The following is a 17,315-nucleotide window of genomic DNA, read 5'->3' as shown; positions in this document are numbered from 1 at the left end:
GGACAAACTATCAACACGGGAAAAGGATTCATTAGAGGTTCCATCTTAAAAAGCCAGATCAGTCAATCACAAGATTAAGCCTGCGGGGAAACTGACTGCCAGAAAACTGCTTTTATTGCCAAGTGAAACAAACTTATGATATGCCTTGACTAGTACTCTCTTTGACAAAATGGACACCAGGAGGGCTGGGTTTGCACTTGTCCAGTACAGTCACTGAAGACTGGCACAAAAAGAGGAGTATGAGCTAGTTTATTATTCTGTTTCATTTTGTTTTGAAGGTGTGGGTCTTAACAGCACTACCCAGAGCGTGCTGAGTCGTCCCATGCAGAGGAAACTTGTGACATTAGTCCACTGCCAGCTGGTGGAGGAGGAAGGGCGCATCAGAGCCATGCGTGCAGCACGGTCACTGGGTGAAAGAACAGTCACAGAGCTCATCCTCCAGCACCAAAACCCTCAGCAGCTCTCCTCCAACCTCTGGGCTGCAGTGAGAGCCAGAGGCTGCCAGTTCCTTGGGCCAGGTAGGTGACATCACAGTGTCACTGCTGTACTAGAAGCAATTTAGAATTGAGCCATTGATAAATGGCTGTCCAGTTGCCCAAGTGATTTTATTAAGCAACAGCCTAATTTTGTAATAGTAATCTTCAGAATTAATTTTGTGTCTGTTTGGTTTTCTTGTATTTTTAATGCTTTTTCAAGTGTCCTGTAAAATTCAGAATAGGTGTCCTTCTGTTCTTATCTATTCCTTGAAGATGTTTCTAGAAAAAATAAGGTTACTGGAAGTGACTAGCATGGCTTTTTTTCCTTCTTAAGGCAATAAACATACAAAACAGTTGTGGGGATAGATTTGTTACAGTTATATGTACACATTTTTAAGAAGTCGTGCATTTGTAAATTAAATTCCTTTGCTTGAAATACTAGAAAGAAATCAATGTTGCTTAAAAAAAATGAAGTCTCATTGAAAATACAGACTTCACTTGTTGAGTCTTGAAATATGAAGCCAATTTCTTAATGAAAAAATAGTGAAGCTTCTCCTGGCTAAAGACTAATTTAGAGATACTAACTTTCATACCACTTCAGGGAAGAGAGAGGTTGGTTACATAGCAAAATAGCAGTGCTGCAGCCTGGTTGATTGGTGGGAGCACTCTTTTTTGTTTTACTTGCATGGAAATGAACCTTGGTCGTCTTTAGCCTGTCAGCTTTTTCTTCTGGGATAAGTGTGGGATGTAGGCAGTACAGTTTGAAAACTCATATTAATGATCAAGAGATGTACAGACAGAAGCCTTCTTATCAGATGATGCCCAAAACAGATGTTGTTGTAGTGGTAGTAATAAAAATATTAATATAGTATATAATAATAAATCATAATAATACTAGAGGTAAAAAGTCCTGTTTTCCCAAGTCACTGTTTGGGAATCTAGAGGGGTTCCTTCTCTCTTTGCCCTTCCATCTTGCTCAATTCCTTTTTTTTCTCTGTGGCTTTGTGTGTCTCTTGGTGGGAGTTTTTAGCTGTTATCCCAGTTGTAGGTGAACGAGAAACTGCAAAAATTTTATTTAGACTTCTCTCATCCTTTGTCTCTTTTTGCATTTCCCCTGACTCTCAGCCATGCAAGAGGAGGCTCTAAAGCTGGTTCTGCTGGCTTTGGAAGATGGATCTGCTCTGTCACGAAAGGTCTTGGTTCTCTTTGTGGTGCAGAGACTGGAGCCACGATTCCCTCAGGCTTCCAAGACTAGCATTGGGCATGTTGTCCAGCTCCTTTACAGAGCCTCGTGCTTCAAGGTATGAAGATTCTGCCCAGAGGTTTTGTAATGCTATGAAAACCATTGGTTTTCACCTTCAGTGTTCATTGTCCTGTAAAATTCAATGTGTCTAAAAATATGTGTAGTTAGAGGAAGTATTGCTCGTTAAGTCCTACATGAATTTAGAGTTTTTTGTCATTCAGCTGTGGTGGCAGTGTAGGCTGAAACACCAACTTGAAGCTGTAAAGTTAGGTTTTGCCTCTGCCCAGTTTCATAGAGGTACTGTTACAACACCTGGATGTAAACCAGCATACTTACCTTCTTAGAAGTGTCTTAAAGCCAAAAAAAAAATCACTAATTCTGTTAATTCAGTTGTGGTGTGGGTAGAACCAATGAAATAGGAGACTTTTGGGTGTCAGCTGTATGAAGAAAATCTGCTTAATGTACTTCACAGTATTTAATATCTGTTACTAGATGCACAACTTAAATGTCATTTTCTCCTGCTAAATGAGTAGAAAAACGCTTTCGTTTTGCTAATTGTACCCTTGAACAAAATTCTGCAATGCAAACAAAATATCTTGATTGGAGGTATGGATACTGTAAAGCCATTTAGGAAGTGTGACACTGAAATATGTGAGTCAGGATCCAAGTAAACAATGTTTTGTGTCCATTTTGTAGTGGTTTCCCTGTATGAAGTGTGCATTGCTTTAGTAGGAACTGGTGTTCACTGAGTGGTGTTATAGTCGATTTTAGTTTGGGATAAGGACTTAGTTGCTGACCAAAGACATCACTTGCCTTGGACTTCACATAATCTTGGGCTTATCCTGCTTAATTGTATTTGGCTCATTTCTCCTTCCTAGGTGACCAAGCGAGATGAGGACTCCTCCCTGATGCAGCTGAAGGAGGAGTTTCGGACGTACGAAGCTCTGAGGAGGGAGCACGATTCGCAGATAGTTCAAATAGCGATGGAAGCGGGGCTGCGCATCGCGCCAGACCAGTGGTCCTCGCTCCTGTATGGAGACCAGTCTCACAAATCCCACATGCAGAGCATCATTGACAAGGTAAAGCCACCTAGAATCAGCCCAGCCCATCTTGTTTGCAGCTGTAGTAGATGTAAATGTTTGTAACATTGAACTTAAAAACTGTGCCCACGTGGACTTGCCTGTTAATCATTTGTCCTGTTATTTCAAAACCTGTTATGTCCTCAGTAATTAGAATATATATTTGTAACCTAATGAATCTTGCTTCCTCTGCCATCTGGACATTTTTGCTACTTTATTTCTTTCTGCAGATGGAAACCCACAAAGTTTAGCTAAATAATTAGGGGGTGACCTTTATGAACAGCTGATAAGTGCCAATGTAGTGACAGAGGCTAATGGTCCATGTTTCCGGGCAGGAAGTTTGTGCATAAGTTGGAAAAAAAATGAGTTTCTCACGTCTGTGTCTGAAGTAAGACAGAGAGGTGGAAGCACATTTTGTAAATAAAATACCTGAACTCTGGAAATGCTGAAATCTCTCTGTGTTCAGAAGCAACACAGGATAAATGTGTTTTTAGATTAGGGGTTGCTTTTTTAAATGCCTAAATTAGGTGGGAAGAGCTGAACCTTGTTCAGTGGTTATGAAAGCTGTGAAACAACTGCTTTGGCTGCTGTGCGAGGGGATTGGCTTCAAGGTAGCTTCTGCTGTGTATTTATGCCTTTGCCCACCTTTTGGAGTGTCCTGCCAAACATCTCTTAAAGGATCTAGGTAGAATTAAACGGTTTTAAAACTGGAATTGAGTGGTGTTAGGAAATGGAACTTTGCTAGCTATCTTTTCCTTCAGCCATCTTGATCTTTATTTTCTCCTTGCTATACTCAGTTTAAAGCAGTGTGCAAACCTGTTGGTTTGGGGATTGGAGATATTAGACTCTCCAGAAATCTAAATTAAATGGTTTCCAGTATGGCCCATTTTTTTTCTTTGGGTAGCAGCACAACACAAAAGAAATGGGTTTTATTGCTAGAAATAACACCAGCCTTTATTTTGTCTATTTCAAAGTGTAATTTAATGCAATGTCGAAGACCTGTGCTTTCTTAATAGAAAGGGTTCACTGGAATGGGCTTCTGTGACAGATGTTTATCTCCAGTTTTGGGAGACAGTTCTTGTGAGCCTGTGGAGTAGCCTTCAGAAACCATGAGGATTGCTATGCCTGTAGAAAGTTAATTATGATAATTTTTTTAAGTTGCAGACCCCAGCCTCGTTTGCACAGAGTGTTCAGGAATTAACTATTGCTCTTCAGAGGACTGGTGATCCAGCTAACTTGAATCGTCTTAGACCTCACCTAGAGCTCCTAGCAAATATTGATCCCAGTCCAGGTAAGTCTGGGTGTTTTTATGATAACCTTTGAGTTTGGCAAAGGGATATAGGACCTAAGCTGTTGACAGAGGAGAGAAAGATAGAAATTGTTGAAAAAGTCAGCAGTGCTGTAAGGATGGACTACCTGAGAGAGATGGGAAGGGACAGAACAAAGTCCTATGGCTGAAGTTGTATTTTAGATCTACTAAAATTTGTAAAATCAATATCATACATCAAAAAAGTAAAAAGATATAAAATACAACTTTGGGAGATGAAAAATTGTACTTCGTATTTGCTTAAACAAACAGAGGTTAAACTTCCTTTCCAGTGAGGACCAGTTGTACTTCATAGCTAAAGGAGATGCAGTACTTTCTTCCCAAATCTTTCATACTGAAACAAGCTGAGGACAAGCCTGTGTACTGCAAATTTGTTTGCAAAAAAACTGATATGGAAGGTGGAATCACTAATAGCCACCCTTGATTTCAGTAGCCAAGTCTGGTCTTTGTGGTTTTTTCTGTACTGTTGAGTTGCCTAAAGAACAGCTGGGAAGCATGTTAAAGTGCTTTTGAAAGAATTTAGTCCCTATGAGTGGAATAATGTCATTAATTCTGCTAAAGATCTTGAAAGGCTCTTTGAGGCACTGTCCTTTGCAGCAGAGTGTGCAGGCACACAGTGGGAGTGTCAGCTGCTGGAACAGATTCAAAAACTTTGAAAAAGTAAATTGACTAAAAAGAAAAGGTGCTCCTATAGAATTGAGACTGCAATTTATTCACAATGCTTTAGATGGTGGTCTGATTCATAGATTTGCCTTGTGATGTTTTTTCCACATGAGAGGCATTAATTTCTGTTGCTGTTCTACATCTTTGCCTGTGTAATCAGGCCAGCCATGACTGTATTCATATGGAATAATTTTACCGCCAGGAGTCTGAATGCAAAGAGGGATTTTGAACCTGATGTTTTTCTTAATGAGAAGAGCTTGTGCAGTGCCTTTACTCTGGAGTTCTTGTGAGATGAGAAAGTTCTTGTAAAAGGAGATAATTTTACATGCTAATAATGATCTTACTGGCTCATTCGGTATTTTGTGCAGTTCAGTCTTAAGTTTACAGATATCTCTATTCTGTAAGAGCTAAATGTCTCAGAATTAAGGTGCTGAATGCTTTTTATCTACTGATGAAATGTTTTTTATAAACTTGGCTAGTCAAGTTTCATGATTCTGATGTGGGATTTTGTACCTGGATTTGGAAAATCTTTCTGATTTTTCTTTTTGTATTTGGTGTTTGATGTCCATGCTACAGATGCTCCACCTCCAACATGGGAACAACTGGAAAATGGACTAGTTGCTGTGAGGACTGTGGTTCATGGCTTAGTTGATTATATCCAGAATCACAGCAAAAAAGGAACAGATCAACAACAGGTAAAAGCTAAATCATATGGGAAATGTGTACCCCTAAGTTTTATTGGCTGTATCCTATAGTAGATGTTTACTAATGTCATCTGAAAAGATTTGGTTTGACAAGGAGCTAATTGAAAACATCACTGCGATTCATATTTATCAAAAAAAGAAACAAGAAAGGAAAAAATGCAAAACAACACACATTTACTTCCAAAACCTGTTGAACTGATTTTCACAGCTCACTAGGATGGAAGGAGACCGTCTGATGCAGCTGCAGGGGAGTTCATTAGGGAAATGAATGACAACCTTCCTGAGCAGAGGGTGGGGAAGGGACACTGGTTGCTGCTGTGATTTGTGGGAATTTTCTTGGGTTTGTTTAAATGTGGCATATTTCAGCCAGCTGGCTCTCTGTTAATGAAATCATCCTTATACCTGTGCTTAGTGGTCTGTCGAGCTTGAAGATTTAAGAACAGTTGATATGAAGGTGCAATCTAAGATCCTGAAACAAATTTTTTTGTTTTCAGCAATGACAATGTAATTGTGTATTAACTTATCTCATAGTTACCTTATCACACATTCCTTTGATATCATTGTGTTGTGTAGCTCAGTTGATATAAATGCTGCTGAAGTACAGAGCTGCCTGTCCCAGTCCTACTCCTCCATCACTTTGGCATTCATCCTCTTGGAGAGCTGGTTTGGGGAACTCAGCTAGTAAAAATATTATCTCTGCCAAAAAAAAAAAAAAGCAACATTAAAGTAAATTATTTCTGCTGTTTCACCTTTTTTTATTAATTGGTATGGATAATGAGAACTGTCACCAGCAAAAGGAAAAATAGTAGAAATGCATAAATGGAAATCTGGGAGGGGAAAAATCAAGAGTTTTTATTGTGGAGAGCCTGTGGTACATGCTGTGCTGCCTGGAAGGGAGCCCAGAGCCTGGTGAGTAGGAAAGGGATGTCTGCTGAGTCTGGGGAAAGTTGCACTACCTGGCAACAGTGGCCAGTAAAAGGCTGTGTGGCTTATGTTCACTCTGCCTGGATCTTCTTACTGCAGTAGAAGGCAAAAAAAAACCCCAAAACAAGCCAAACAGAAACCAAACAAAATAAATGCTCCCAAAAGCAAAAACAAACAAAAAACTCCCAACAGTTTTCAGGTGACTTCTGACAGATATACACCTTTTGGCTTCCAAGAAAGCATGTTGACTTTTACAGACCAGTCCCATGGTGGGGAACTATTGATAGGGTATATCTGATTCTTGGTAATTTTTTCATCCTGTATGAGTTTTGTCCACTTAACTCTGCCCTAAAATGTACAACTGTGTTCTAGTCAAGCTCTTCAGTAAGCAGTTTGAATAAAAATGCTGTAGAAAACTGAGAGTGACTTGGTTGTCAGAACACATACCCTTGAATCTGTTGGTTCTGTTGAAGCACCAAACATAAATACTTCAGGTTTATTTCATGTCAGGTATTTTAGAAACTCTTGAATTAGAGGAATTATCAACAGTCAAACTTCAGGCCTTTGATAAGATGATACATTCAGCTTGGTTAAGTGCACTTTGATGTTCAGGTATCTCACCTGGTTTCTTTAACCTTGTCAGCCCCCTCAGCACAGCAAGTACAAGACATACATGTGCCGAGACATGAAGCAGAGAGGAGGATGTCCCAGGGGGGCCAGCTGCACCTTTGCACACTCACAGGAGGAGCTGGAAAAGTAAGTGTTCTTCTACTAGTAGAAGGCAGTCCAGTCTTAGTTTCAGCTTGTCTGTAAGAGTTATTTCTCATATTTAGGAATGAGGGGGAAAGGAGGTATAACCTGGCTGTTAAACTAGTAAGAAGTAATGTGATAAACTGGTAACAGTCACCTCTTAGGTTTTGGAGCTCCTTGTTCTTCTGTAGCAGGATATTTGCTTTGTTCATCAGTAATGCAGCCCTGAAAGTTTGATGTTAATTAAGTGTTATCCAAAGTTATTGGAGCTGAACTATTTTCCCTACTTCTTAAATGTGACCAAACATGCTGTGTGATGGCATTCACAGTGCCTCTTGTTTGGGGGTGCTTCTCCTCTTCCCTTTTCATTCAGGTAGGTTGCTGGCAGTTTTCCAAATGTAAGGAATTTGTTGCTAGCTCTCCAAAGAGCTAAAAACAAACAACTCAAGATTTTTTCCTGCAATAGTTTTTTGTGCAATCTGTCAAAAAGTTTCATGCAGGTACCTTCAATTGGTTACATCTGTTGTTGTAGAGTTAAAAAATGATGCTCATATCAAATCTGCAGTCTAGGTCCCTTACAGATTTAGGAGGGCTACCAGTTATGCAAGAGAGATACTGTTGTTCTGCAGGTTGTTTTATTTTTTTAAATTAAAATGGATTGTTTAGGAGCTAAAAGAAATAAATTCAGTGTATTTTATGTAGTATATTAGCTTGTTACTTGCTTTTTTGGGCTACAATTCAAAGAAAAGGTGCTTTTTAATGAGAAGAATACTGCAAAGGCTCGGAAATGGCACGCAGTGTTTCTTTTTCATTTCTTAATCTGAAACTCAAATCATTAATGTCAGTTCATGGCCTGTACAGCCAGCATGCAGTGCATAGACAAAACACAAAGAAAGAAGAGCAGAGCATGTGGTGTTGGAATGACAAAGACAGTTATTCATATGAGCAAGGAATAGGACCTCAGTACTTGTGTGCTGCAGAAACAGTTGAAGAGTATTTTGCCTTCTGTCACCACGCTAATGAAATGGAGCTTGGTAGTGCTGCTTTGGGATGGTTTTGTTAACATGTGGGTCAGTGTTACACCTCTGAGCCAGTTCAGTATCAAGGATTGTTTGTCAGCTTTGCAGGGCGGGAGAGGCCTGTTGTAGCCAGGCTGATTTGCATGCCTTGGTATTAATGATGTCCTGGGCTGAAGAGAATGTTTGTTCAGTGTCTGTGGGTGGTTGGGGAACTTGGGAGTTCTGATTGTTCCTTGTACCTTTTATCTTTGCTTAATTCCTTTAAGTAGCTATTGTGTTAGCACTCCTCCTTTTAAAAATGCTTAGTGTGACTAATATGCATTGCTGTTGCTGTGTGACTCCTCTATCTCTCTATATAGCTTTAATTTTTGAGAAAGGTTATGGGGAAATGTGTGGTAATACTTCAGATAGTATATTATAATCTAAATTTGCTTAAACAGCAGCTCATTCCCCTCTTGACAAGGGACAAAGGCCCTGTGTGCGTAGGCAAGCACTGAACTTTTTAAAAATTAATTTGTGTCTTACACATGTGGAGACTGCAACAACATCTAAAAAACAAAGCAGCCTCAACAGTAAAACCCCTTTTTACCTCTTTTGTGTTGCTGTTAATGCATGTGGGCAACCACAGAGATTATCTAAAGACGGAGTAATCAGTCAGTTGCCACCTTTTTCTGCAGTAATTTTTATACCTTCCTGCTCTGGGTTCCCATCTCACTCTGACTGTTATTTATGATATAAAAGTATTGACTTCAACCCTGCTGAAGAAATACTACTTGCTTCTTATTCAGTGAGGGCACTCAGGTCTGCAGATATGCTTTCACACTTGCATTCTGAGCTAATGGCAGGGTATTTAGTGGAGGACCATGAACTCTGGAATTTGTTCTCCAGTACCGTTGGCCTACTGGTTTCTGTGGAACTTTGGTTAAAATGCCTGTATTTGTTCAGGCTTCAGTCAGAAGCAGCTAAATTTTTGGAACGGTTGCGTGTTCATAGAGTTTTTATCTCTGCAGTCACTTTATCAAACAGCAGAAATGGTGTAAGCTGCATACTGATATTGTAACATTAATCTCAAACTGTGCCTTAAAATATATCACATGGTAGTAAACACTTAGCTTATTATTGGACAAATAGAGCAAAAGGGTATAGCTTCATATTTTTTCACTTAAATTTTCTGCTATTAGTGTCTTCTCTGAATAATACAGGCTTGAACAGTCTGTGATTGTTATTCTGAAACTTGTACTGCGTTTTATGTGGTAATAATACTTTATGTGACGCTTGGTTTTGGTTTTCTTCTCTTGAGATGCCTATATGTAAAGAAAGTAGGATTTGTAAATTTGTTGTGTGAAGTTTACCTGTGAATTCTTGATGTACTTGTCATTAAAAGTTCACCCTTGTTCTGATCGAAACTCCTATTAATAGATCAACTATCAGGGAAGTTTTATTCTATTAGGTATTTTCATAAGCCCCTTGAAGAACTTGAATAAAAGGAAGCTTTCAGCAGAATCCATGTTTGAAAAGTCTTGAAAGTCCAGCTCCTTTCACTTTTTTTTGTTTCAATTTTTGATATGTGGTTTTTCTTTCTGAAGGTTCCGTAAAATGAACAAGCGTCTCGTTCCCAGAAGACCCCTTAGTGCCTCCCTGGGCCAGCTGAACGAGGTGGGCCTGCCTTCAGGAGCTATCCTCTCAGAGGAAGGGGGAGTGGACTTGCCCAATAGGAAAACTTCTGCTCTGCCAAATGGAATTGTGTCAACAGGCAGCACAGTGACACAACTGATTTCTCGAGGGACTGACTCCGGCTATGAAAGTGCCCTGAAGCCGGGGAAGATGGACCACCTGAGTAGCAGTGCCCCTGGATCCCCTCCTGACTTGTACGGCTCTTCCTACCTGTTGTTCAAATTGCTCTCTGTGTGTGTGTGTCAATGTGGAGTAGAAACAAAGTGAACCAGTTCTTTAAAAAAGAAACAGAACTGGGGTTGTGGTTGTTTTTGTGTTTGGTTGGGGTGGGGGGGTGTGGTTTAGTGATTGCATAGTGGAGTAGAAAGCTAAAGCTCTAAACTGTGTAATTCCCTGTTTGCTTATATTTTAATTGGAGAAGGTGATAGAAGCCTTCAGAAGGTGGAGTGTAGACAAATATAACAGTGTGTTAGAGTACAGTGTGCTATACCAGGCCTTAATGAGCTGTGCCATCTTTCCACTCCTTTAGGCTGGAATCTGTTCCCAAGAGCTCTATTTCTGCTTTGCCAGTGAACCCTCATCCTGTGCCTGCTCGGGTGCCAGCAGATCTGCCCTCGGTGTCTGTCACCAAGCAGCTGCAGATGGTACCACGAGGGTCTCAGTTGTACAGTGCACAACAAGCAGATATGTTTTATCAAGACCCCAGAGGGGCTGCCCCGTCGTTTGAGCCAGCACCCTACCAGCAAGGTAAGATTGACCAAGCTCTTTCATCCTCCTGCTGATTTTAGTCTTCCTTCCCATTCTGGTTTTTAAGCCCTTTCATTGAAGTTTTCTTACAAATGGTGAAAGACACCACTATAGTGATGTCATAATAAAATGGAAATCAGCAGGATTTTATGCCTTGACTGAGGACTTCAATGCAAGTGAAAACAATACCTGTATCTGTCTGTCCAAGTGTTGCAAGTCCTGTCTTCAGTTCTTCCTAACTGGGCTGGATGAGGTATCCAGTCTGGTAAACCTTAATTTAGTTGGACTCAGGGAAAATGGAAATAAAGTGTGTGTGATGACTAGAGATAAATGAAATTAGAGAAGGGTGTTCACAAAAAAAGAAAATGTCATTAAAAAGGAACTAAGAGGAAAAACTTAACTATAAAGAGAGCACATGGTGAAGGTGATTAAAGAGAGAAGATATGGCTATCTATATGAAAACTGAGAGTGATTCTTAGGCAATGTGAGGTTGCAGAGAGCAGTGAGATAAAGTGAGGTTAATGTGAAAGAAAAATAAGCAATATAAGACCGCAGGAAGTTAAAAGCAGAAAAAGCTCTAGAAAGGAAAAGCAAAATGGGGGAAGCCATTTCTGAGAAAGTTGCAGAGCATTTTGAAGAAAAACAAACTACTTATATTTGTTCATTATGTGCCAGTGAACATCTGAGTTGTCCAGAAAATTTGATGTCATGCACATGTTCGTGCTTATTTTAAAATTATCCAGAGCTCTCAGATAGAATAATAAAATCTTCAGGTAACCAGGCACTGTGATATTACAAGTCTTTCATGATTTACTGAAATGTCCTTCTCCTGTTCAAGACATAGAACAAATCTCTAGATGAATTTAAATCCTAATAATCCAAGTTCCTTTACCCAGACAGTGACTCTGGTATGTTGAGATAAATTGAATTTAGTTGCATGGATGAAGATGTACAGACCAATCTTCAGTTTACTTTTTAGGTCTTACCTAGCTGAAAGCATTTGTAGCAATCTGCAGAGACATTTGGATGATTTATTTCTATTTGGTGCTGGCAGAGCACCTGTGATGGGCTCAGTCTCAGCAGCTCTTTATCAATTACTGTAACTTTGACACTGTGCTGGTATCTTAGGCAATTACACTACATCACTTGAGCTTTGGATCAACTTTGACTTCCTCGGGGTTTTCTGCTGTCAATTTTTGTGGACAATTGTGCTAATCACTTTCTGTATCTTGTGTCTCCCCCCCTTGCCTTGCTTCAGGAGTGTACTACCCCACTCAGTCCATGTCTCGCTTTGTCCGACCTCCTCCCTCAGCGCCTGAGGCGGGCGCGCCGTACCTGGAGCACTACGGGCCGTACCTGCCGGAGCGGGTGGTGAGCCCGCAGTACCCGCAGCCGCAGGGCTACCCGGCCCTGGCACAGCCCATGTACCCCCCGCACTACGACGGCCGCCGCGTCTACCCGCCCGTGCAGCCCTACCAGCGCGAGGACGTGGTGCGGGGCAGCCCGGTGCCCATCGACATCCCGCAGGCCGCTGTGCCCCTCTACGTGCCCGAGGCCAGAGACAGATACCAGCAAACAGAGCCTTATTGCCCAGTGGCTCCGCATCTTGGTCAGATCAGACCTTCGTGCCACAGGGTACGGGTTTACGCTGTGTTTTTGCGGTTGGTTTGAGAGGGGAACTGTAAACTGCTTGGGGAATTGAATGTTTTTGTGCTAAGGGGATGGCCTTTGTGGAAGTCTGAACTTAGGAAGCGGATGAAAAACTGGAAGGTAGTTTAGTTACTGGTCAGCTCTGCAAATGAAATTACATTAATTTGTAAAAGTAGGCTGCTTTAGTGCTCAAAGTAGAAAAACATTCACTTTTGAAATCTCATAAGTCTCTGATTTCTCCAGCAGAGATTAGGCTGGAGAGGGCTACTCAAGTGCAGAGTAAATACAGCATGTGGAAATGGTCTCGTGTGCATTCTTGTATTGCCCATCTCTGACTAGCCAATGCTGTACCTCAATAATAAACATTAAACATACCTGCCGTGATAAAAGAAGTAAAGATTCTGCTCTTCCGAATTTTTTCTAGTTAGATAGTTAACTGGAAGGTCTTTCTGTTGTAAGTTTACAAATTTGTTTTGTAACTATTCTAACTCACCAGCTGGAATTGAGTTCTGTAGAATAATTGGATTTACGTTATTCAGATTAAAGGCTCTGAATTCTATTGCCAGGTACAGGAAGTGTTTTTAACATAACTTAAAGATTTATCAGTTTGAGTGTGCTATGTTTAATTCTATTGCAAAGTGAATAATAAATGTGACTAGAGACCCACAGAGTTCTATCAGTTTTCCCTACATGACTGTAATGGGAACTTGCCATGCTGAACATGTGCCAGTGGGAACTTTGCCAAGGTGTAACACATTGCCTCTTTGTGGGGTGTCTTGAACTAACACTGGCCAGTGTAGGAACATGTGTGTCCTGTATGAAAGGTAACGGCTAGACTTTAACAAAGTGATCATTACTTGTTGCTTTAAAGATTCTGTCTATCCTCTGTATTTCCCTCTCCTTGCAGTACATAGCTGCCTTATTTCATTCGGGTAAACAACACTTAGGAAATTATTCATTTTGAACTTGAATGCTTCAGGAGCTCTGAGACATTTTCCTGTCTTCATTTCAGCCTCATGTCAGCCTGGATGAACTTCACCGACGAAGGAAAGAGATCATGGCCCAGCTGGAAGAGAGGAAGGTGATTTCTCCACCTCCTTTTGCACCATCACCAACCTTGCCTCATCCTTTTCACTCAGAGGAGGTAAGCGTATTTTGACAAAACATGAGTTACTGGCACATTTAGAAAATACTTGGGCATTTACGTGCTGACATGTGTAGACAATAAGAAAATCAGAACAATACAGCACTGGCAGCTGTTGTAGAAAGTAGATTTCATGCCTAGCTGGGAAGCCCTGGTAGTATAGTCTTAGCTGGCTGTTGATCTACCAGTGGCCCTAAGCTCTCTGCTTTCGGTGCAGCCAAGAAAATTAATTTAGAGCCATTACTAATTGAAGTAATCGCTCTTCACAGTTACTAGACTTTACTTCTGACATATTTAGGATGAAGTAACAGCTTGATAGAGATTTATTTTTTTAACCAGTGTCAAAATATCACCTTCCAACTGGCCAAGTGGACAGTCAGCACTGGGAGTGTAGCCAGGGGCTCAGAATTTCACGCACTTCATGTGTTCTCTGGCCCAATTCCAGAGGATAATGTTTCTGATAAAAAAATAATCCTGGTGCTTTCTCAAGTTCCCCACTGTTGAAGTGAGCAGGGATGGCTGTGAAACTGCTTCTTCCCTTCACTTACAGAACCAGATTTTTGTTTTTGTACAGTACTTGGATGAAGACCTGAAGGTAGCTGGGAAATACAAAGGAAATGACTACAGCCAGTACTCTCCCTGGTCCTGTGACACCATCGGCTCCTACATTGGAACCAAAGATGCAAAACCCAAAGATGTCGTGGCAGCAAGGAGTGTGGAGATGGCGGTATGCAGGGATAAGGGGAAAACAGAAGAGTGGATATTTCTGTGGGTTGGGAAGGACTTTTATTTGCTCTCCACGATCATGACAGTGCTTTTATTTAAGCTCAGAAGTGCATTACAGTCACAGAAAGCATTTGCAGGTGTGTGAAGCACTTTGTTTTCAAAGTTATGAACAGTTCTTGTGTAGCTGGTACACATTCTGCATATAGTTGGAGGATAGCCTCTCTGCTCTGAAGCCATAGATAGCAAGAATATTGTGCAAGGATTATTCCTTGCACTTACTTGAAATGCAAAAATTATTCTGTCCTGGCAGCTTGTTAATTGAGCATGTCCATCTGTTGCTGCCTGTACTTCTTTCTGTCGGAGAAAGATGCTGTAACTTAACTTTAGGCAATTAATTCCTTTTAATGTGGCTGTTATTGCTGTTAAGGGTGTTACTAGTTTTTACTTCTTTTTTTCTTTTTCTGTCTGCTGAACTGCTTTCCTCTTAAAACCTTGAAGCCACTACAGGAAATGGACCCAAAAAGGAGGCTTTCTCCTGAAAAAAGCAGAGCAAAAAAATTGCATTTCATCTGCAGCTTTGACCCTTTTACCTGTCCTCTTGCTCTCAGTCCTATACAGTGTGGTTTCCTGGAGTTATCACACTGCCACGTTTGACCTGGAGAAGTACTGAGATTACTTGCAATCAGCTTATTGCTATCTAAGTGGCAGCATCCAGGAGTGATAAACAGCTCTTGGCTTTCATCCCTGCTGCTAGAAAACTGTGGAAAAAACCTGCAGCTCAATTACAAGAAGTAATAAGGTTTGGAGAAGTAACCTCCTTTTTCAAGGCTCAACAAAGTATTCTTGTGCCCCAGAGCTAATTTTCAGATAAGCATAATGGGATCTCTGCTGCTTTTCAGCTTTTGTCTCCTCACAGGAAAAAATTATCAAGAGACCTTTACTGAATAAGTTCTTCCGTGATTTTTTTTTAAAAATCATTCATAAGAGATTCCTTTTGTGAAGGACAGGAGTAGTATCATCTGAGTGCATAATGCTGAATATTCTGCAGATACATGGAGCTTTACTGAGTAAATAGAAGAATATTAAAATTGGTACTAGCATCCTATGGCCTCAAGATTAAAATGTAATTTTTTCCAGAATTCCGAAGTAGATTTTCCCTAATGTTTCAGTTTCCAAGTATCACATTTCTTGAGTTTAGCTTCCAACTTACTGCCATTTTCACCCCTTTATTCCTGCCTCAGATATGTTAACTGTTTTTAGCAATCCTTATCCCCACTGAAAGCTTGCAGAGTTTTATTTTATTATTGGACTATATCTTGGTGTAGTGGTCCCACTTTCCTTGCTCTTTTTGTTCTACTGTGCACAGTTTTACTTCTTTAGCAAAGTCTTAACTTGATTTTGGCAATTTTTACCATGTTACATTTTCTGGTAGTCAGCAGATAGCTTTCCTATTTAAGTCAGCTCCTGGAGGAGAGAGTGAACACTTTCTCTCTTCATATGCTGACCCATTAAGGTGTTTGAGTCTGAAACTTGGTTAGAAACCAGGATGTTCCAAACAGTACTGCTGCTTTATGAAAAGTGCCTGAAAAGATATATCAGACATGTCCAAGTAATTGCAGTACTGAAAAATTCCCATTCTGAGTCATTTGCAGGCTGTTAGGTTATACAATTCTTAGCAATGGGCTTCAGAGAAATTTCTATTTGATCTAGAAGGAATCTGTATTCCTCAGAGATGTCCACTGATCTCTCCTTTGAGTTTATATGAGAGGGAGGTTTTCTCCCGCTTCTCTTCCCATTAGACTTTCTCTGTCACAGTTTCCATTTGCTGCTGCTCTCTTCTTCTGGATTTGATCACAATTAATTTTGCAGCTTTTTCACTGTGGTGTAGTAATGGTACCTAAAGGTAGACCATTAAGGAGACATCCCCACTGACAGTGGAGTTAGAAACTGAAGAGTAGAAAAACTAGTTGAAAAGTGAAGGGAATAGAGAATACAAGAGAAACTAACTCACCAAATAGTTGTGAAAGGAAAGTGTCCTGTTACTTTTGGAATGAGTTTTGCAGTGCCTTTTCCATGTCTGGTGCAGAACGTGGACAGTAAAGCCATGCGTGAGCAGCGACTGGACATGCAGCGCCGAGCGGCCGAGGCGGGCGACGACGACCTCATTCCGTTTGGAGACCGCCCGACGGTGTCGAGGTTTGGGGCCATCTCCCGTACTTCCAAAGCCATGTACCAGAACTCTGGGCCCATGCAGGCCATGGCAGTTCAGGGAGCTGCCACCAAATCCATCATTTCAGGTATGAGCTCTTGGATTTTGCTGGCTGTCGCTGTTTTCTGTACTGCTACAGTGTTGTACAGGTTAAAGACAAGCCCAGTAAATTTGCATCTTGCCTTAGAAATGCAGCTGTGGTGTGTGTTAATGCCACTTAAAATAACTGCAGGTAGGGTTATACTGAGAAGACTGAATTCAGAACAAGGTTGCCACAGCTTTCTGAGGCCACTTGGTCTGGACAAGAGGAGACTGAGGGCAGACCCCATAGCATCTGCAGCTTCCTCTTGAGGGGATGCAGAAGGGCAGGCCCTAATTTCTCTCTAGTGACCCATGATAGGACTTGAGCTGGGGTGAGCTAGGTTGGGTGTCAGGAAAAGATTCTTCCCTCAGAGGGTGGCACTGAACAGGGAATGGTCACAGCCCCAGGACTGCCAGAGGTCCAGAAGTGTATGGACAGTACTCTTGGGTACAGGGTGGGATTGTTGGGGTGTTTGTGGAAGGCCTGGATTTGGTCTCTGTGGTCCTTTTGGGTGCCTTCCAACTTGGGATATTCAAGGATTCCATGTTTGTGTGTACACAGTGTATTTGTTAGTGATATGTTGTTGCTGTTTGGAAGAAGTTACTTTGTTCTGCCATTCCCTCTGGAATAAGGAAAAATAAAATAAGGAAGCTTATTTTAAATCTGTAGCAGCAGAATCCAGAAGCCTAGCACTTTCCCAAATAGACAATGCAAAACCATCTTGATGAAGTATTGTACTGCTCCTCTCTTGCTTTATGGGTAGCTGCTGCTGCAAGCTTAATGTAGCCATTGTCTCATGTACTGCTAGGCAAAGTAAAAAAGTAGGAGTAGTTCATTTCCAACACACCTGTTTTCTAATCACATGTGTGGCCTTCTGTCTTACTCCAAAAGATTGTCT

The 17,315-nt window shown here is 41.0% G+C and overlaps 1 protein-coding gene across 11 annotated transcripts in view; it reads left to right on the top strand.

Annotated features, from left to right (window-relative positions):
• Window positions 1-17,315, top strand: part of RC3H1 (ring finger and CCCH-type domains 1) — a 58,583-nt gene that overhangs the window by 32,471 nt on the left and 8,797 nt on the right. For 10 of the 11 annotated variants that reach the window (XM_064427867.1, XM_064427877.1, XM_064427876.1 and 7 more), the window contains exons 4-15: window positions 279-518; window positions 1,602-1,777; window positions 2,598-2,798; window positions 3,957-4,089; window positions 5,365-5,483; window positions 7,060-7,172; window positions 9,772-10,053; window positions 10,389-10,606; window positions 11,865-12,241; window positions 13,269-13,400; window positions 13,975-14,127; window positions 16,213-16,423. In XM_064427867.1, the coding sequence (XP_064283937.1) occupies window positions 279-518; window positions 1,602-1,777; window positions 2,598-2,798; window positions 3,957-4,089; window positions 5,365-5,483; window positions 7,060-7,172; window positions 9,772-10,053; window positions 10,389-10,606; window positions 11,865-12,241; window positions 13,269-13,400; window positions 13,975-14,127; window positions 16,213-16,423 (2,355 nt within the window). The remainder of the gene's footprint in view (window positions 1-278; window positions 519-1,601; window positions 1,778-2,597; window positions 2,799-3,956; window positions 4,090-5,364; window positions 5,484-7,059; window positions 7,173-9,771; window positions 10,054-10,388; window positions 10,607-11,864; window positions 12,242-13,268; window positions 13,401-13,974; window positions 14,128-16,212; window positions 16,424-17,315) is intronic. The other variant, XM_064427873.1, reaches the window with a different exon arrangement.

The sequence above is a fragment of the Passer domesticus genome, chromosome 7, assembly GCF_036417665.1.
Source record: "Passer domesticus isolate bPasDom1 chromosome 7, bPasDom1.hap1, whole genome shotgun sequence".
In the NCBI taxonomy this organism is placed as follows: Eukaryota; Metazoa; Chordata; class Aves; order Passeriformes; family Passeridae; genus Passer; species Passer domesticus.
This window is presented reverse-complemented; position numbering and strand designations above follow the sequence as displayed.